The 21,640-nt window shown below is 45.5% G+C and overlaps 1 protein-coding gene across 1 annotated transcript; it reads right to left on the minus strand.

Moving 5' to 3' along the window:
- Positions 1-14,927: 14,927 nt before the first annotated feature.
- On the minus strand, positions 14,928-19,781 carry LOC100384029 (uncharacterized). Its single transcript, NM_001366856.1, has 11 exons — positions 19,206-19,781; positions 18,977-19,101; positions 18,675-18,863; positions 18,559-18,593; positions 18,309-18,465; positions 18,142-18,195; positions 17,966-18,058; positions 17,744-17,883; positions 17,552-17,622; positions 15,446-15,526; positions 14,928-15,347 (listed from the first exon to the last, which is right to left on the minus strand). Exons 1-11 carry the CDS (start codon positions 19,738-19,740, stop codon positions 15,283-15,285), a joined length of 1,545 nt encoding a protein of 514 aa, NP_001353785.1. The 5' UTR covers positions 19,741-19,781; the 3' UTR covers positions 14,928-15,282.
- Between the last annotated feature and the right edge of the window lie 1,859 nt (positions 19,782-21,640).

Consider the following 21,640-nt stretch of genomic DNA (forward strand, 5'->3'; position numbering starts at 1 on the left):
TTGGACTAACTAGTTTGCCCAAGTGTATAGATTATGCAGGTGTAAAAGGTTCACACTCAGCCAATAAAAAGACCAAGTTTTGGATTCAACAAAGGAGCAAAGGGGCAACCGAAGGCACCCCTGGTCTGGCGCACCGGACTGTCCGGTGTGCCACCGGACATGTCCGGTGCACCAGGGGGACTCAGATTCAAACTCGCCACCTTCGGGAATTTCCGGAGGCGACTCGGCTATAATTCACCGGACTGTCCGGTGCTCCAAGGAAGGTCGTCCTCAGGAACACGCCAGCCTCGGGTTTTCTCCCTCGCCGCTCCGCTATAATTCACCGGACTGTCCGGTGTGCACCGGACTGTCCGGTGCAACCTCGGAGCAACGACTACTTCGCGCCAACGGCTACCTGCAACGGCATTTAATGCGCGCACAGCGCGCGCAGGAGTCAGGATCGCCCATACTGGCACACCGGACAGCAAACAGTACCTGTCCGGTGTGCACCGGACACCCAGGCGGGCCCACAAGTCAGAAGCTCCAACGGTCAGAATCCAACGGCAGTGATGACGTGGCAGGGGGCACCGGACTGTCCGGTGCGCCATCGAGCAGACAGCCCAGCCAACGGTCAAGTTTGGTGGTTGGGGCTATAAATACCCCAACCACCCCACCATTCATTGCATCCAAGTTTTCCCACTTCTCAACCACTTACAAGAGCTAAGCATTCAATTCTAGACACATACAAAGAGATCAAATCCTCTCCAATTCCACACAAGGCTTTAGTGATTAGCGAGAGAGATTTGCCGTGTTTCTTTTGAGCTCTTGCGCTTGGATTGCTTCTTTTCTTTCTCACTTGTTCTCGAGATCAAAACTCAATTGTAATCAAGGCAAGAGGCACCAATTGTGTGGTGGCCCTTGCGGGGAAGTTTTGTTCCCGGCTTTGATTTGAGAAGAGAAGCTCACTCGGTCCGAGGGACCGTTTGAGAGAGGGAAGGGTTGAAAGAGACCCGGCCTTTGTGGCCTCCTCAACGGGGAGTAGGTTTGCGAGAACCGAACCTCGGTAAAACAAATCCGTGTGTCTCACTTCATTATTCGCTTGCGATTTGTTTTGCGCCCTCTCTCGCGGACTCGTTTATATTTCTAACGCTAACCCGGCTTGTAGTTGTGTTTATATTTGTAAATTTCAGTTTCGCCCTATTCACCCCCCCTCTAGGCGACTATCAATTGGTATCAAAGCCCGGTGCTTCATTAGAGCCTAACCGCTCGAAGTGATGTCGGGAGATCACGCCAAGAAGGAGATGGAGACCGGCGAAAAACCCACTACAAGCCACGGGAGCACTTCATCGGAAGAGTCCCGCACCAAGAGGAAGGAGAAGAAGAAGGACTCCTCCAAACGGAAGGAGAAAAGGTCTTCCTCTTCTCACCACAAAGAGAAGAGGGAAAAATCTTCTTCCCACAAGTCACATCGGAAAGGCGACAAGCACAAGAGGATGAGGAAGGTGGTCTACTACGAGACCGACACTTCATCAACATCTACCTCCGACTCCGATGCACCGTCCGTAACTTCTAAGCGCCAAGAGCGCAAGAAGTTTAGTAAGATCCCCCTACACTACCCTCGTACATCTAGACATACTCCATTACTTTCTGTTCCATTAGGCAAACCGCCAACCTTTAATGGCGAAGATTATGCAATGTGGAGTGATTTAATGAAATTCCATCTAACCTCACTCCACAAAAGTATATGGAATGTTGTTGAGTTTGGAGCACAGGTACCATCCGTAGGGGATGAAGACTACGATACGGACGAAGTGGCCCAAATCGAGCACTTCAACTCCCAAGCCACAACCATACTCCTCGCCTCTCTAAGCAAGGAGGAATACAACAAAGTGCAAGGGTTGAAGAATGCAAAGGAGATTTGGGACCTACTCAAGACGGCGCACGAGGGTGATGAACTCACCAAGATCACCAAGCGGGAAACGATCGAGGGGGAGCTCGGTCGTTTTCGTCTTCGCCAAGGGGAAGAGCCACAAGACATGTACAACCAGCTCAAAACCTTGGTGAACCAAGTGCGCAACCTCGGGAGCGTAAAGTGGGACGACCACGAGGTGGTTAAGGTTATTCTAAGATCTCTCATTTTCCTTAACCCCTCTCAAGTTCAATTAATTCGTGGTAATCCTAGATACACTAAAATGACCCCCGAGGAAGTTATCGGGAATTTTGTGAGCTTTGAATGCATGATCAAAGGCTCCAAGAAAATCAACGAGCTTGACGAACCCTCCACGTCCGAAGCACAACCGGTGGAATTTAAGGCAACGGAGGAGAGGAAGGAGGAGTCTACACCAAGTAGACAACCAATCGACGCCTCCAAGCTCGACAATGAGGAAATGGCGCTCGTCATCAAGAGCTTCCGCCAAATCCTCAAGCAAAGGAGGGGGAAAGACCTCAAGTCCCGCTCCAAGAAAGTTTGCTACAAGTGTGGTAAGCCCGGTCACTTTATTGCAAAATGTCCATTATCAAGTGACAGTGACAGGGATAACAAGAAGGGCAAGAGGAGGAAGAAGAAGAGATACTACAAGAAGAAGGGCGGCGATGCCCATGTTTGTCGGGAGTGGGATTCCGACGAAAGCTCAAGCGACTCCTCCGACGACGAGGACGCCGCCAACATCGCCGTCACCAAGGGACTCCTCTTCCCCAACGTCGGCCACAAGTGCCTCATGGCAAAGGACGGCAAACGGAAGAAGGTTAAATCCAACTCCTCCACTAAATATGAATCTTCTAGTGATGATAATGCTAGTGATGAGGAGGATAATTTGCGTTCCCTTTTTGCCAACCTTAACATAGCTCAAAAGGAAAAATTAAATGAATTGGTTAGTGCTATTCATGAAAAGGATGACCTTTTGGATTCCCAAGAGGATTGTCTAATTAAAGAAAACAAGAAACATGTTAAGGTTAAAAAGGCTTATGCTCTTGAAATTGAGAAATGTGAAAAGTTATCTAATGAGCTAAGCACTTGCCGTGAGATGATTGACAACCTTAGGAATGAAAATGCTAGTTTAAATACTAAGGTTGATTCTCATGTTTGTAATGTTTCAATTCCCAATCCTAGAAATAATAACGATGATTTGCTTGCTAGGAGTGAAGAATTAAACATTTCTCTTGCTAGCCTTAAAATTGAAAATGAAAAATTGCTTGCTAAGGCTAAAGATCTTGATATTTGCAATACTACAATTTCCGACCTTAGAACTAAAAATGACATGTTACAAGCTAAGGTTGTAGAATTAAAATCTTGCAAACCCACTACATCTATCGTTGAGCATGTATCCATTTGCACTAGATGTAGAGATGTTAACATTGATGCTATTCATGATCATATGGCTTTAATTAAACAACAAAATGATCATATAGCAAAACTAGATGCTAAGATTGCCGAGCATAACTTGGAAAATGAAAAATTTAAATTTGCTAGAAGTATGCTCTATAATGGGAGACGCCCTGGCATTAAGGATGGCATTGGCTACCAAAGGGGAGACAATGTCAAACTTAATGCCCCTCCTAAGAACTTGTCTAATTTTGTTAAGGGCAAGGCTCCCATGGCTCAGGATAACGAGGGTTACATTTTATACCCTGCCGGTGATCCTGAGAGCAAAATTAGGAGAATTCATTCTAGGAAGTCTCACTCTGGCCCTAATCATGCTTTTATGTATAAGGGTGAGACATCTAGCTCTAGGCAACCAACCCGTGCTAAGTTGCCTAAGAAAACTCCTATTGCATCAAATGAGCATAACATTTCATTTAAGACTTTTGATGCATCTTATGTGTTGACTAACAAATCCGGCAAGATAGTTGCCAAATATGTTGGGGGCAAGCACAAGGGCTCCAAGACTTGTGTTTGGGTACCCAAAGTTCTTGTGTCTAATGCCAAAGGACCCAAAACCATTTGGGTACCTAAAATCAAGAATTAAAATTGTTTTGTAGGTTTATGCATCCGGGGGCTCAAGTTGGATACTCGACAGCGGGTGCACGAACCACATGACTGGGGAGAAAAAGATGTTCTCCTCATATGAGAAAAACCAAGATCCCCAACGAGCTATCACATTCGGGGATGGAAATCAAGGTTTGGTCAAAGGTCTTGGTAAAATTACTATTTCTCCTGACCATTCTATTTCCAATGTTTTTCTTGTTGATTCATTAGATTACAATTTGCTTTCCGTATCCCAATTATGTCAAATGGGCTACAACTGTCTATTCACTGATGTAGGTGTCACTGTCTTTAGAAGAAGTGATGATTCAATAGCATTTAAGGGAGTGTTAGAGGGTCAGCTATACTTGGTAGATTTTGATAGAGCTGAACTCGACACTTGCTTAATTGATAAGACTAACATGGGTTGGCTCTGGCACCGCCGACTAGCCCATGTTGGGATGAAGAATCTTCACAAGCTTCTAAAGGGAGAACACATTTTAGGATTAACAAATGTTCATTTTGAGAAAGACAGGGTTTGTAGCGCATGCCAGGCGGGAAAGCAAGTTGGAGCCCATCATCCACACAAGAACATCATGACGACCGACAGGCCGCTTGAGCTACTCCACATGGATCTATTCGGCCCGATTGCTTACATAAGCATCGACGGGAGTAAGTATTGTCTTGTAATAGTGGATGATTATTCTCGCTTCACTTTGGTATTCTTCTTACAGGAAAAATCTCAAACCCAAGAAACCTTAAAGGGATTCTTGAGACGAGCTCAAAAAGAGTTCGACTTAAGGATTAAGAAAATAAGAAGCGACAACGGGACGGAGTTCAAGAACTTTCAAATCGAAGGCTTCCTTGAGGAGGAGGGCATCAAGCATGAGTTCTCTTCTCCCTACACTCCACAACAAAATGGTGTAGTGGAGAGGAAGAATCGAACTCTATTGGACATGGCAAGAACCATGCTTGATGAGTACAAGACACCGGACCGGTTTTGGGCCGAAGCGGTTAACACCGCCTGCTACGCCATCAACCGGTTATATCTTCACCGAATCCTCAAGAAGACATCATATGAACTCCTAACCGGTAAAAAGCCCAACATTTCATACTTTAGAGTTTTTGGTAGCAAATGCTTTATTCTTGTTAAAAGAGGTAGAAAATCTAAATTTGCTCCTAAAACTGTAGAAGGCTTTTTACTTGGTTATGACTCAAACACAAGGGCATATAGAGTCTTTAACAAGTCCACTGGACTAGTTGAAGTCTCATGTGACGTTGTGTTTGATGAAACTAACGGCTCTCAAGTAGAGCAAGTTGATCTTGATGAGATAGGTAATGAAGAGGCTCCGTGCATCGCGCTAAGGAACATGTCCATTGGGGATGTGTGTCCTAAGGAATCCGAAGAGCCTCCAAATGCACAAGATCAACCATCCTCTTCCATGCAAGCATCTCCACCAACTCAAAATGAGGATGAGGCTCAAGTTGATGAAGGACGAAATCAAGAAGATGAGCCACCTCAAGATAATGGCAATGATCAAGGGGGAGATACAAATGATCAAGAAAAGGAGGATGAAGAAGAACCAAGGCCGCCACACCCAAGAGTCCACCAAGCAATCCAACGAGATCACCCCGTCGACACCATCCTCGGCGACATTCATAAGGGGGTAACTACTCGATCTCGGGTTGCACATTTTTGTGAGCATTACTCTTTTGTTTCCTCTATTGAGCCACACAGGGTGGAGGAAGCACTTCAAAATTCGGATTGGGTGGTGGCGATGCAAGAGGAGCTCAACAACTTCACGAGGAATGAGGTATGGCATTTGGTTCCACGTCCTAACCAAAATGTTGTAGGAACCAAATGGGTCTTCCGCAACAAGCAAGATGAGCATGGTGTGGTGACAAGGAACAAAGCTCGACTTGTGGCCAAGGGATACTCCCAAGTCGAAGGTTTGGATTTCGGTGAAACCTATGCACCCGTAGCTAGGCTTGAGTCAATTCGCATATTATTGGCCTATGCTACTTACCATGGCTTTAAGCTTTATCAAATGGACGTGAAAAGTGCCTTCCTCAACGGACCAATCAAGGAAGAAGTCTATGTTGAGCAACCTCCCGGCTTTGAAGACAGTGAGTACCCTAATCATGTCTATAGGCTCTCTAAGGCGCTTTATGGGCTCAAGCAAGCCCCAAGAGCATGGTATGAATGCCTAAGAGATTTCCTTATTGCTAATGGCTTCAAAGTCGGCAAGGCCGATCCTACCTTGTTCACTAAAACTCTTGAAAATGATTTGTTCGTATGCCAAATTTATGTTGATGATATTATATTTGGGTCTACTAACGAATCAACATGTGAAGAATTTAGTAGGATCATGACAAAGAAATTCGAAATGTCTATGATGGGGGAGTTGAAGTATTTTCTAGGATTTCAAGTGAAGCAACTCCAAGAGGGCACCTTCATCAGCCAAACGAAGTACACTCAAGACATCCTAAGCAAGTTTGGAATGAAGGATCCAAGCCCATCAAAACACCCATGGGAACAAATGGGCATCTCGACCTCGACACGGGAGGTAAGTCCGTGGATCAAAAGGTATACCGGTCGATGATTGGTTCATTGCTTTATTTATGTGCATCTCGACCGGACATTATGCTTTCCGTTTGCATGTGTGCAAGATTCCAATCCGACCCTAAGGAATCCCACCTTACGGCCGTAAAACGAATCTTGAGATATTTGGCTTATACACCTAAGTTTGGGCTTTGGTACCCTCGGGGATCCACTTTTGATTTGATTGGTTATTCGGATGCCGATTGGGCGAGGTGTAAGATTAATAGGAAGAGCACATCGGGGACTTGCCAGTTCTTGGGAAGATCCTTGGTGTCATGGGCTTCAAAGAAGCAAAATTCGGTCGCTCTTTGCACCGCCGAAGCCGAGTACATTGCCGCAGGCCATTGTTGCGCGCAATTGCTTTGGATGAGGCAAACCCTGCGGGACTACAGTTACAAATTAACCAAAGTCCCCTTGCTATGTGATAATGAGAGTGCAATCAAAATGGCTGACAATCCCGTCGAGCATAGCCGCACTAAGCACATAGCCATTCGGTATCATTTTCTTAGGGATCACCAACAAAAGGGAGATATCGAGATTTCTTATATTAACACTAAAGATCAATTAGCCGATATCTTTACCAAGCCTCTTGATGAACAAACTTTTACCAAACTTAGGCATGAGCTCAATATTCTTGATTCTAGGAATTTCTTTTGCTAACTTGCACACATAGCTCATTTATATACCTTTGATCATATCTCTTTCATATGCTATGACTAATATGTTTTTCAAGTGTATTTCAAACCAAGTCATAGGTGTATTGAAAGGAAATTGGAGTCTTCGGCGAAGACAAAGGCTTCCACTCCGTAACTCATCCTTCGCCATCGCTCCAAGAAAGGCACCTTGTCTTTGGGGGAGAGAGTAAGAGCCCAAAGCAAAAGGACCGAACTTCGTCTTTGGTATAATCTCAACTCATTTAATTATGACCAAAGGGGAAGATAGTACTTAGTGGGCTCTAAAGATTCCGTTTTTGGCGATTCATGCCAAAGGGGGAGAAAGTATGAGCCCAAAGCAAAAGGACCGCACCACCACCAATTTCAAAAACTTAGTGCTTTCCAAAAGTATTTATCATTTGGTATCCTATTGTGTTCAAAAGGAGAAGAAAATTAGTTTTTCAAAAATGTATATCAAAACCCTCTTGAACACTAAGAGGTGGATCTCCTTTAGGGGGAGTTTTGTAATGTCAAAGGAAAAGCATTTGAAACAGGGGGAGAAAATTTCAAATCTTGAAAATGCTTTGCAAACTCTTATTCATTCACCTTTGACTATTTGCAAAAGATCCTTGAAATGGAATTACAAAAAGAATTTGCAAAAACAAAACATGTGGTGCAAACGTGGTCCAAAATGTTATATAAGAAAGAAACAATCCATGCATATCTTGTAAGTATTTTTAATTGGCTCAATTCCAAGCAACCTTTACACTTACATTATGCAAACTAGTTCAATTATGCACTTCTATATTTGCTTTGGTTTGTGTTAGCATCAATCACCAAAAAGGGGGAGATTGAAAGGGAATTAGGCTTACACCCAGTCCCTAATTAATTTTGGTGGTTGAATTGACCAACACAAATAATTGGACTAACTAGTTTGCCCAAGTGTATAGATTATGCAGGTGTAAAAGGTTCACACTCAGCCAATAAAAAGACCAAGTTTTGGATTCAACAAAGGAGCAAAGGGGCAACCGAAGGCACCCCTGGTCTGGCGCACCGGACTGTCCGGTGTGCCACCGGACATGTCCGGTGCACCAGGGGGACTCAGATTCAAACTCGCCACCTTCGGGAATTTCCGGAGGCGACTCGGCTATAATTCACCGGACTGTCCGGTGTACACCGGACATGTCCGGTGCTCCAAGGAAGGTCGTCCTCAGGAACACGCCAGCCTCGGGTTTTCTCCCTCGCCGCTCCGCTATAATTCACCGGACTGTCCGGTGTGCACCGGACTGTCCGGTGCAACCTCGGAGCAACGACTACTTCGCGCCAACGGCTACCTGCAACGGCATTTAATGCGCGCACAGCGCGCGCAGGAGTCAGGATCGCCCATACTGGCACACCGAACAACAAACAGTACCTGTTCGGTATGCACCGGACACCCAGGCGGGCCCACAAGTCAGAAGCTCCAACGGTCAGAATCCAACGGCAGTGATGACGTGGCAGGGGGCACCGGACTGTCCGGTGCGCCATCGAGCAGACAGCCCAGCCAACGGTCAAGTTTGGTGGTTGGGGCTATAAATACCCCAACCACCCCACCATTCATTGCATCCAAGTTTTCCCACTTCTCAACCACTTACAAGAGCTAAGCATTCAATTCTAGACACATACAAAGAGATCAAATCCTCTCCAATTCCACACAAGGCTTTAGTGATTAGCGAGAGAGATTTGCCGTGTTTCTTTTGAGCTCTTGCGCTTGGATTGCTTCTTTTCTTTCTCACTTGTTCTCGAGATCAAAACTCAATTGTAATCAAGGCAAGAGGCACCAATTGTGTGGTGGCCCTTGCGGGGAAGTTTTGTTCCCGGCTTTGATTTGAGAAGAGAAGCTCACTCGGTCCGAGGGACCGTTTGAGAGAGGGAAGGGTTGAAAGAGACCCGGCCTTTGTGGCCTCCTCAACGGGGAGTAGGTTTGCGAGAACCGAACCTCGGTAAAACAAATCCGTGTGTCTCACTTCATTATTCGCTTGCGATTTGTTTTGCGCCCTCTCTCGCGGACTCGTTTATATTTCTAACGCTAACCCGGCTTGTAGTTGTGTTTATATTTGTAAATTTCAGTTTCGCCCTATTCACCCCCCCTCTAGGCGACTATCACCTTGAACCGGCCATTGAGGGCCGATTTGATAGGTCTAAATATGTCTTCCCCAGCGGAGTCGCCAAAAAGTATGTTGACGCCTTTTTGGAGCGCCAAACACTCAACAAGAACCGTGGCGGTCTGCGCACAGGGGCCGGACGGTCTGCGCACAGGGGCCGGACGGTCCGCGGCCTGGTGCAAGGCTAGGGCTCCTGCCTGACGCCCGGACGGTCCGCGCCCTGAGGCCGGACGGTCCGCGCGTGCGCAGGGGCGGCGGAAGATCGCCGGCGGCGCCTGAATCTCGCTCCTGGGAGGGACCCCGTCGGGGAGGAGAGATCCTAGGAGTTGTCTAGGCTCGGGCCGGCCGACCTAGACTCCTCTAATCGACGTAGAGTCGAAGAGAAGCGGAGAATTTAGGGATCGAGAGGCTAAACTAGAACTAGACTAGAACTACTCCTAATTGTACTGGAAATAAATGTGAAATAGAAGTTGTATTGATTCGATTGATCCTTACAAATCGGCCTTATGTCTCTCTATTTATAGAGGAGGGGGGCTAGGCCCTTTACACAACTGAATTCCGAGCTAATTCCGCGAATCTAGCTAACCACCGTAGCACAAAACTCGGAACCCTAATCTACTCTGCGCACGCGCGGACCATCCGGCCCACAGGCGCGGACCGTCCGGACCGCGGACCGTCCAGCCAGCTCAAAACGGTGCTCAACACCGTCGTCGTCGTATTTATGTATTCTACTGGTTTATTGGGCTCTAAATGAACCTATATGTATAGGTAGGCTAGAATCTACAGGGTATGCCACGGCCCACCTGACATACCGTATAGGTCCGCCACCGGTTTTTCTCTCTCTCTTTCAGAAGTATGATTTTTGGGCACGTGTTTGCAGTGCATATTCCTGCAAATCTATACTATACTTAAAGCACCAGTTTCAACGGTCGTCACGCGTCATCTTTTTACAAATAACCCCTCATAGCTATTTCAAATTAATCCATTGCACGCCTATAAATGGCCAAACGGCAGCCTAGCACGAGCCAGACGCCCACGGGCCACAACTCTGGCCCAGGCACTATGCCGAGCCAGCTCGTTAGCCCATCGGCCCATTTGATTAAATCGGCTTAAAATGTTAGCTATTTCAAATTATTCTGTTGCACACCTATAGATAGCCAAACGGCGGCCCAGCACGAGCCAGACACCCGCGGGTCACAACTCTGGCCCAGGCACGTCATGTCGACCTGCTGACTGTGCCAAGCCAGCTCGTTATCCCATCGGCCCATTTGATTAAATCGGCGTAAAATGTTAAAAAATAGTGCAGAAGGTAGGATTCAAACCCATGCCTCGATGGAAGAAGGGCAGGAGCCACGGGATAAAGCTGTCTAACCAGTAGAACATAATTCTCAGATGTTTTTAATAATGAATATACATTATATATATGTATATACGTTTTTTTGTAAAAACTATATAATCGTATCGGACCGGACCAGCACTACGGGCGGAAGCTACAGCCCAAACACAGTACGACGTTCTTGGCTCTTGCAAACATTAGGTCGTTTATGAGACCACATTGGCGCAATAGACTCTATGGTGTTTGAGGTTGCTGAATTGGATGGAGCAACAATAATTTGTCACACTAACAGTAAAATGAAAGGTTATTTGTTGTTTTTAAACGTTAGTAATTGCTACGAAGTAGCATAATTTATATGGAGCGCATCCAGTTTTTATTGGTGCCTGACTTTAGCAACCACTCCATATTTTGATCTATCTTTTTTATAAGTTTGAGTTCATGTGACTTATTTTAGAAACTTGAGCTCACAAACTTTCTCTTATTTGGTCTCTGTATGGTGGAATTATGTCATTTTATAATCTCTGTTCGTTCAGTCAGTCGTTGTGAACTCTTTTCTAATCGCTCACTTCATTGGTCGTGTTGTACAAAAACATATTGGATGAAGTAAATAATAACATCAGTTAGCCAAATCAAAAAAATACTATACGGAGAGCGAAGACAATCAATAAAAAATCTTGAATTTTTTGATAGATAGTTAACATGGATATTGTTGTAAGCCGTCGCAACGCACGAGCAACCGACTAGTAGGACTATATATATATATATATATATATATATATATATATATATATATATATATATATATATATATATATATATATAGGGACGAGGTAATGGAAGCCCTGGGCTTCCATTAGTACCAGGAAGCCCCAGCCAGGTATAGCCACGTCCCGTACCAGCGGGCGTCCCATCGGGCACGAGTTCTGACTCGGACAGATTTTAGCGTAAAACGTAAACAAAAACAGCGTAAATGATTACGAATTTTAGCGTAAATCGTAGATCTGTTTTGAAACTGCGAATGCGGCCCGAAAATTACGGCGTAAAAATCTCGCGCGTCCCATCGTGATCGGGTTCTGACTCAGAAAGATTTTAGCGTAAAACATGAACCAAAACAGCGTAAACGAGTACGAAATTTAGCGTAAATCGTATATCTGTTTCGAAACCGTAAATGGGTCCCGAAAATTACGGCGTAATAATCGCGTGCGTCCGATCGTGCGCGGGTTTTGGCTCAAATAGATTTTAGCGTAAAACGTGAGCTAAAACAGTGTAAATGAGTACACAATTTAGCGTAAATCGTATACATGTTTCGTAACAGCAAATGAGGCCTGAATTACGGCGTGAAAATCGTGTGCGGCCGATTGAGCGCGGATTCTGGCTCGAATGGATTTCAGCGTAAAACGTGAACCAAAACATTGTAAATTAGCACAAATTTTACCATAAATCGTATATCTGTTTCGTAATGGCGAATGGAGCCCAAATTTACGGCTCGGACGGATTTAAGCGTAAATCGTGATCCAAAACAACGTAAATGAGTATGAATTTTAGCGTAAATCGTCCATCTGTTTCATAATAACGAATGTAGATCGAATGTATCTCTCAGCGCATGAGATTGTCATAAAATGCATCAAGAAATTTCGTAAATTGGTGTAAGATACAACAAGAAGTGATCTGAGGTAATTGTAGCGTAAAATGCAAGCTAACCATCTACAGGAGAACTGTTTCAGATTTTACAATAAGATATAAAAGATAATTATTCCTGTACTCAGCTATGATAATGTCGTGTTTACATTTTAGCTGTTGGTACATACACACAAAACTCGGTTTCACCATAACACCACTGTTAGCAAAAAACTGAGTTCAAAAGGCTCTTCCAGCTTTCCTAATGTGGAGAAAACCACTGAGGTCCATATCTGCAAACGTAACATGAACTGTTAATATGATCTTTCCTTGTTAATATGTCTTTTCAAGCTTGTTATGACTAACATAACCTAAAGTCTAAACTGAATGCAAACTTGAGTTAGAAGATCATATTACCTATAGCACAAATGTCATGTTATTCTGACTATTTTAGGACCAACAAACCATTTGGAAGCCAAACAAATCCCTGTTCAATTTGCCTCAAAGCAACATATAAGAAATTACATAGTCAGCTTCTGAATACGTGCACTGCTCTTAAATGAAGAAAACTGGAGCCAGGCAAAAAAATAAGTGAAACTATACCCACAAATAACCTAGTGAAATCATAAAGCTAAGGGTGCACATGGATCGGACACAATCGTATATCACTAATATTACATTTGTTTCCAGATTTCTATTCGGATTTGAATATGGATAGTATCAACTAGCTATGTCGGATAGGATACAAATGGATATCGACATCATATACAGATTTATTTGTTCTGATATGGATGCGGTATCGGATGTTAAACATCCAGACTCAAATACGAACGGATCTGAACTCCTCTAAACAAATTCTATGGTTAGAAAATATATTCCAGCAGAAACCCACAACCTCGGAACCCCAAACAGCCCTTGCGGATGGAAATCCACAAACTAGATCCGAAGCTCCCGAACCCCGCCAGCTGCCTTAAGCGCAGAAAACCCCCAAATCGTAACCCCATCAATCGTAGATTCCACAAAATCCACACCCGTCACTAGAGAGACAAGAAAGAGGAATCATAGAGAATTGCCAATGGACCTCGGTGCAGGCGGCGGTCGGCATCTGGCCAATGGAGCTCGGTGCAGGCGGTGACGCAGGGATGCCCGGAGCTGGATTCTTGGTCGGTGATGGCGCGGGAGCAGGAGAGGGTGTCGGAGATGGCATCGCGGAGGAGATATTGGGGCTGGCGCTGGGGTCGGACGAGGAGGCAGAGTAACCGGGGGGCACTGCCGCGTCGAGCCAACGCCGGAGAGCCCCCGTGGTGGCGAGCAGCAGAGCAGGAGATCCGGACGCCGGTGGCCGGTGCCTAGGCAGCTGGCCGAGTCTGCGAATCACCGAGTCTGGAGAGGGCGAGGGGCGAACAGATCTGGGCTAGGAGGCACCTCTGGAACGATGACAGGGAGGCGATCGCCATGGATCTCGTCTATGGGATGCTTGTCCGCCGTGCTCGCTCGTGTCGCGCAACAGCCGCCACTGAAACCCTAGTCTCAGCCATCGCGCGGAAGGCCAGGTAGAGCGGTTGGTTTTATACAATGGTACATGAGCGTAAACTTGTGTATAACTAAGCGTAAACATTATAGTGGGTGGACCGGATGGTCGTCTGGTCAACCGAGCGGGTGGTTGGGGCTTCCTGTAGTTAAAAAGAGCCCAGGGCTCTAAATACTAAATACTATATATATATATATATATATATATATATATATATATATATATATATATATATATATATATATATATATATATATATATATATATATATATATATATATATATATATATATATATATATATATATATATATATATACACACACACACACGAGTATACATCAACTTGTCATAGTCTAGCTAGCCTACGTACGCTGACACAGTTTTTTATCTCATTGCGTGGATACCAGTGATTTTCAAATAAATACAAAAAAAAAAAACGAAGATACGAATCCCGTTTTTTCTATAATGGATGGTGTTCCATGTGTTCTAAAACGGACGAGTAATTCTAACTAAACACTAGCCATGTATCTTCGTACCACGCTGTTCGCATGGTCACCGAAAACACGAGCAAACAGCGGATCTGTTTGACGATATCGTGGGGGTATAAACTAATTTACCCCTTGAATAAAAAAACAAGATTTGCTGGAGCAATGGCGTGAGGAGCGGATGACATGTGGTGAGGGGGGTGCCAATGGCCAAGTGGCATATTTTCCCGGGCCAAACGAACGCAAAGAGATGAGATCAAAGCGCTAGCTAGTATGACAGCTGACAAAAACAATGTTATCTTCGAGCTCTGCGGCGGTCGACGTTGTTACTGACTGGACAAGTGTCACATCACATGGCCTTTTTTTTTCTTCTATCTCATCATGCGAATAGAATTCTCTGTCGGAGTCGCGCTTCTATTTCAGACCTTTGTCCCAGAGCATGTATACTTCTTCATTTAAAATAAAAAATATGTTATTAAGAAAGTTATACATATTTTTCTATAAAGACGAAGGGCTACCACTGTATTTTGATAAAAAGATTTTTTTTAAAAAAAAAACTCAACCTAGAAGTGCTACTCAAACCACCCGATCTAGCTAGAGGCTCTTACTAACCAAATAAACACACAACTAAACATATATTTTCTGATAGGCTCAATAAAAACTACTTTGATATAGTAGGTATTATTGATGCATATCTGTCTATAAATTTTGCTGAAATTTGCATCACGCTAGGGATTTTGACGTGCAGTGTGCCCTACAGCAGCAGGCTAGTAACAAACCAACCAGCCTTCGTATGTGTGGTGTGTGTTGTGTACTCTAATAACAAAGAAATTTCCTAACCATGGATCATGCTGATGCTTGGCATAATTTCACCAAAAAACCATCAGATGCATGTCTAGCTAAACCAAAGCCCATTTGAAGCCTGCAACCAGTGTCATCGTATCAGCTATATGCACGGGCCTCCCAGGCAGGCTACACCTTGGCGTTCCAGAGCTGACCGAGCTCCCCCCTCCTCGCTCCAAGCAGGACGATAACTCCTGCACAAATCCGACGCAACAATAGCTCTAAGAACTCTGTTGTATTATTGCCCACCAGAATGTTTGAGAAGGAACCAAAGTTTCTGCTGCTCTGGTACCTAGTGTTGAAGGAACAAGGTAGAGCAGAGCTGGCTGCCCGCTGTTCATCAGGTACAAGCCAACGTATGTGCATGACAATCCTGCATCGCCATGACATTATTGTTTTCTTCTTAAAAAAGAATCTCAAAAGAAAGAAAGGCATGAATAATGAGGGGCAAGTGGATGGAGTGGTTCCACATCTAGTTGATGGTGGCTTATCCATCCTACCTTCAGTATAAAGATGATACTATTTTATTTCTTGATCACAATCTTGATAGCGCACGAAACATGAAACTTATTTTATGTCTCGGGACTAAAAATAAACTTCCATAAGAACGAGCTCTACTGTTTTGGGGAAGCACAAGATTCCATTGATCAATACACAAGTATCTTTGGATGCAAATCTGGTGAATTCCCCTTACGATATCTTGGTATCCCCATACATTATAGAAAACTTCGAAATGCAGACTAGAAGAAATTCGAGGAACGTTTTGAAGCAAGGCTCAGTAGTTGGAAGGGCAAACACCTCACAATTGGAGGAAGATTGATATTGATAAACTCAGTCCTCAGTAGCCTTCCAATGTATATGATGTCCTTTTTTTTCTATACCAAAGGGGGTTATTAAAAGCTTGATTATTTTAGATCTAGATTTTTCTGGCAAGGCGATGAAAATAAGAAAAAATACCGGCTTGTTAAGTGGATTATTTTATCCCAACCCAAATATGAGGGAGGGGGGGCTCGAGATACATGATCTAAACATTAAAATTTTAGCTCTGTTAGGCAAGTGGCTTTTTAAGCTTTTAACAACAGATGGCACTTGGCAAAAATTAATTCGCAATAAATACTTGGCTTCTAAACCACTAGTGGAGGTAGAGTGGAAACAATGAGATTCACATTTTTGGTCCAGTTTAATGAAAGCAAAGCAAGAATTCCTTCGCTTTGGATCTTTCATCATTAATGATGGACCACAAGTTAGATTTTGGGAAGTTATTTGGCTAGGAAATTCTTCTCTTAAAGATCAGTATCCTGGACTGTATAATATAACTAGATCCAAATTCATTACTATTGTGGAGGCTCTACGAACAAACCCGCCCGACTTCATTTGGCAGAGGGATCTTTTTGAACCTAAGCTAGTAGCGTGGAATGAATTGCTATCACGTTTGACTAACTTTTCTCTGGCACAAGGGCATGATAAGTTTCATTGGAATTTTAATCCAAATGGACAATTCTCAGTGAAATCCTTTTATCAAGCCATGATAAGAACACCGGTTCCAAATGCAAACAAAAATTTATGAAAAATAAGAGCACCGCTGAAAATAAAGATTTTCCTATAATATTTACGAAGGGGTGTGATTCTCACCAAGGATAATCTAGCAAAGCGAAACTGGCATGGAAACAAAACCTGTTGTTTTTGTCTCCAAGATGAGACAATTAGACACATGTTCTTTGATGTCGTTTTGCTCAAGCAGTTTGGAGTATAGTCAAAGTGGCCCTTAATCTTAACGTACCTCAGTGTCGATCACATGTTTGGAGGTTGGCTAGTTAATGTGGATAAAAATCTAAATTCTTTGGCCCGGGCTGGAGCTCTATGTTGGGCCATATGGCTTAAAAGAAATGCCATTGTTTTTAAAAATCCAAATTATTTTTCTCCAGTGCAGTTTATCTTCTCTACTATCCATTGGTTACATATGTGGACTGGGTTGCAGAAGCAAGGCTCACGGGCTATGGTTGCAGCGCTTTGCAATAGTTAATGCTTGTGGCCAAGGAGTGTTTTATCCAGGCATGCACATGGATGGCGGTATAATCTTAGGCTTGATAGTCATTAGAGTTGAGCTACCAAAGTTTGTTTTCCCTTGACTCTTGGACGGCTTTCTTGTTTTAATATTGTTAGCCTCTAGAGCTAAGTTGGTTAGAGCCTTAGGGCTGTGCTAGGTGCTTCTTTTTTTTAGGCTGTGTGCGTTGCAGAGGCCGGAAGTTTTTATCTCCAAGAACTTTGTATCATCTTGATGTTCTGACTTGGTTTAATTTTATCTTCCATAATAGAAAAAAATGAATGACGTTGTTAGTGTAAGCAGCATTGTTCTTGTCTGAAACTTAAATTCAGAAACGAAGTGACTGCTACGTACCGAAGGCATAACCAATCATTAAGCAGAGGAAGTATCCATCTGTCAAGTCCTTGCCGTGTGTTCTGTCATATCTACAGTTCAGCTGCAGCTAGTAAGTTTCAGGCGAAGAAACAAGGACTAGGGCTCTTTGTTCTTACAGATGATTAGCTGAAACTGTGTGGATGAACTCAGAGCCCACTCGATGTACCTCACCTGAAACTGAAAGCAACAAGCAGTCCGGGGAAGAGAATGTCCCCGAACCCAATCATGTCGTACCCATTCCACGAATCGAACTCCTTCGGCATCTTCAGTACCATGGGGAGGCTCGGCCCGTCATCGCTGCCACGAGCAACCTGGATTTTCAGTTCGGCTGTGATCAGCTCACGACCGACATGATGCGTTCACTAGCCATCTGTAGTCTGATTCGGAACTCACTGTGATCATGACGCTTTTCTTGAATATGAGGGGTGATATGAAGACCCAGAAAATGTCGTAGAAAAAGGCCGAGACAAGGAGCGCCGACGCAACCTGAGGGAAACAATTATCTGAAGCTAGTCAGAGAAAAACAATCTCTGGTGAAGGAGATGATTTTATTCGTCTCAAGCTCGTACTTTTATATTTGGCATGTGCACCACTTGCAGTACTAGAATCATCATGCAGATGCCCTGAACGAAGACGAAGAAGCGTGTCGTCATCAGTCACTGGCGACGAAGACGCCGGCCGATGCAAAATAATGAGAGCAGAACGAACCCACACTAGCTAGGCCCCCCTTGCTTACCATGAGGTTCTGACCAACCCAAGCAACCGGCGAGTCCTGGTGTGCAGCCCAGGTGACGGCGAAGATGAAGGCCAGCGGCAGGACCACTAGCGTGACCACCTTCACGTTTCCTAGAGCAGGAAGCTTCACTTTGGCCTCGCGACACCGCTGGCATAGTCTGCAACACGCAGGCAGACGACGCAAGAACTGGCTAGGCCCAAGAATTGCAGAGCAAACAGGCAGTTATCATGCAGTACGTAGGTGCACACACCTGACAACGAGAGAAGATACCACGAATTCCATACCCTGGGCCCAAGCAGACGAGAAGTCAGAGATAGTGTGCATCAATCAGCTGAAGCAGCATTCGGATTCTTGGGTACGCATCACCTGGAGACTCCCGAGGCAGAAGAGGCAAACCAGGAGCCAGGCGGACCAGTTGGAGTTGAAGAAGAAGAGGAAGAGAAGGACGAGCGAGGACGTGACGATGAACACGAGCGCCGTATTGGCTTGCAGCTCCACGACCTCGGCGTCGGGGTTCTCCTCCCCACCCAGGGAGACGTCGCCCTGCTTGGTAGGCTACAACAACAAAGGCAGCCGTTGCCAACATGCACATTTTCACTCCAGCACGTAGAGACTCCGCCCGGCCCGATTCGGTTCGTTTTGTGCGCGCGTAGTGTACGTATACGTACCTCTTCTCCGACGACGACGACAGTCCACACGGAAGCGCAGGCCACCGTGCCGACGGCCATCATCCAGAGGAAAGGTATGGCGCCATCGAAGGACGGCTTCAGCGGCGCGTACATGAGAATGTCGACTGCACCAAATTAAAAGGATAACCAAATCATATCGTCATGCATGCATGCATGGATGAAAACGCGTACATGGCACTGGGAAGGGATCGCGCTAGCTATCTCTCACCCTTGGACCCGTCCCCGATGGCCGACTGCACCTTGTCGCCGGCGGACTTGGACACCATGACGACGGGGATGCCGATGTTGGGCGGCGAGTCCTTGTCGGAGCAGACCATCCTCTGCAGGTCGTCCTCGTCGTTGACGAGGAGCAACGCCACGGCGCCGCCGGCCTCGGCCGCCTTGGCCTTCTCGATGAACGTGCACTCCCCGCGCACAGCCACGGCGACGGAGCCCGCGAGCGGCGTCGACGACTTGGCGCAGCCGCTCTCGGGGCTGGGCACGGCGGCCCGCTGCTTCTCGTCGTCGGGCGCCGCGTCCGGCAGGACCGCGCCGAACCTCGCGCTGATCCCCGTAAGGCTGCTCCGCTCGTCGCCGTCCACCCAGTACGTCACTTTCACCTTCTGCAGCGTGTTGTCGCATCCGGGGAACTTGGGCGAGGTGCCGTCGTCGAACTCCGAACCAGTGCCGGCGCCGGCGGCGGGGGCAGCGAGGAGGACGACGGAGAGGAGGAGGACGCGGGGAGGGAAGGTCCGGAGCGCCATTGCGGTGCCGGCTTGCCGCGCGCGGGGAGGCGGGAGCCAAGCCGTCGTGCGCGCGTCGTCCGCCCCTGCCGCTGCGAGTCAAGCGGGCCTCAGCGCCAGCGGCATGCATGCACGCATCACCCAAGGCGCCGTGTTTGTAGCTAGGTATTGCTATTGTACGGCATTATTCCATATTTAGATGTAACCTTTGCTGCTATTTCCCGTTTCCAGTGTCTCGCCTCTGATCCCTTCGTCATCTGTTCTTGTAATTGGGGGTGGCTGACGACACTCACCCGATCCTGTCTTCTCTCTGGTCGAAATCTTTTCTTCTTGTATGCATGCGGAATCTTTCTTCTTGTATGCATAGATCAGACTTTTATTGGGAAGGACACTATACGATATTCAGAATGAGTAGTAGAGTTTATACTACTATTCTTTGGATAAATACAACAATTAGTGAGCGATATACATAACTTATAAATGCTTCATAATACTATGACATAGCTGAAGCATCAAGTAGAAAAACAACGAATAAAGTAGAGTTGGCAAACGATGAAGTGTTGGAAACCCTAACCCTAAATAGGGTTGAGTTAAAGATATGGGCTGGACCAAGACTCGTTACAATATTAAACACATACATAAAATCTAACACCTTGCAGTCGTAACTCTAGCCACTACAAATATTGAGACCGGACCAAAACTCCAAAAACATCATCGAGGGGAGGCCCTTGGTGAAGATGCTGACAAACTAGACGATGGTTGGGACGCGGACATCACTGTCAACGACACGCTCGCAGACAAAGTATAGGTCGATCTCCACGTGCTTCATTAACTGATGTTGCACAGGATTGATGGAGAGGTAGACCGTGTTGACGTTGTCACAAAAGATGAGGGTGGCACAGACAAGAGGGTTGTGAAGCTCCTGGAGCAGCTGATGGAGCTAGGACGCCTCGACCACGACTTTTGCCACAACGCGGTATTCGGCCTCATCACTTAAGGGGAAGACCACATCCTGCTGCTTCGAGGACCAGGAGGTCAAATTGGAGCCTAGAAACACATCATAGCTCGAGGTGGACCCACACGTGTTGAGATAACCTACCCAGTTGGAGTCGGTGTAGACAACCAGCTCGGAGGCTGGAAAGGGCCGAAAGAGAAGGCCATGGTCAAGGGTGTCACGGAGATAACAAAAGACCCGCTTCGCCGCAGTAAGGTGTGTGACTCCCACGAGGTGTGCATGTGGAGTCACACCTACTGGATGACATAGGCAATGTCGATCCTAGTGAAGGTGAGGCACTGGAGGAACCTAGAGAGGTCTTGATTGGCTATCATGTCGCGTACCGAGGCATCATCATCGCTGGAAACCTTCACCTGGGTCTTGACAGGTGAGAGCACCTATAGGTGGGTGAATAGGTGATCCTGTGAAATTAACACTAAAACATAAACTTGGTGTAAAAATAAAGTTAGTCCAAGCTAAAACCAAGTTTGAGTAGGAAGAAGAAGAAAGCGAGTCATCTTTACTTGATTGCTCTTTCAAGATAAAGAATAGATAATATTACAAGTGAATTTGATAGACTTAGGAAGATGGAGAAAAATCGCAAGCAAATAAGCACACAAGAAACAATGATTTTTCAGTGGTTCAGCCAAGCCTAAAATGCTTGCCTACTACACATTGGGTGTGTTTGATTTGACTTTTGGCTTTGGCTTTTGCCCCCTAAAAGCCAAAAGCTAACCAAAGAGCTGGATCCAAGAAGCAGCTTTTTATAAAAGCTGACTTTCTCACAGTGCAAATCTGAAAGCACCCCTGAACCTGCTTTTAGTGGCTTTTCGGATGGAACTGTGAAAACATATATCGAAGAACTTTTAACGACTTTTAGTGGTTTCTACCAAACGGTTTTTAGCTTTTTAACGCTCACAGCCTACA

The sequence above is a fragment of the Zea mays genome, chromosome 3 (assembly GCF_902167145.1).
Source record: "Zea mays cultivar B73 chromosome 3, Zm-B73-REFERENCE-NAM-5.0, whole genome shotgun sequence".
Classification (NCBI taxonomy): domain Eukaryota; kingdom Viridiplantae; phylum Streptophyta; class Magnoliopsida; order Poales; family Poaceae; genus Zea; species Zea mays.

Coding starts and splice junctions, on each gene's coding strand:
- LOC100384029 (NM_001366856.1), bottom strand. CDS start 19,740: ATGGCGCTCCGGACCTTCCCTCCCCGCGTCCTCCTCCTCTCCGTCGTC. Junction 18,196..18,308: donor GGGTTGGTCAGAACCTCATG/GTAAGCAAGGGG, acceptor GTCTTCGTTCAG/GGCATCTGCATGATGATTCT. Junction 17,884..17,965: donor AGAAAAGCGTCATGATCACA/GTGAGTTCCGAA, acceptor CTGAAAATCCAG/GTTGCTCGTGGCAGCGATGA.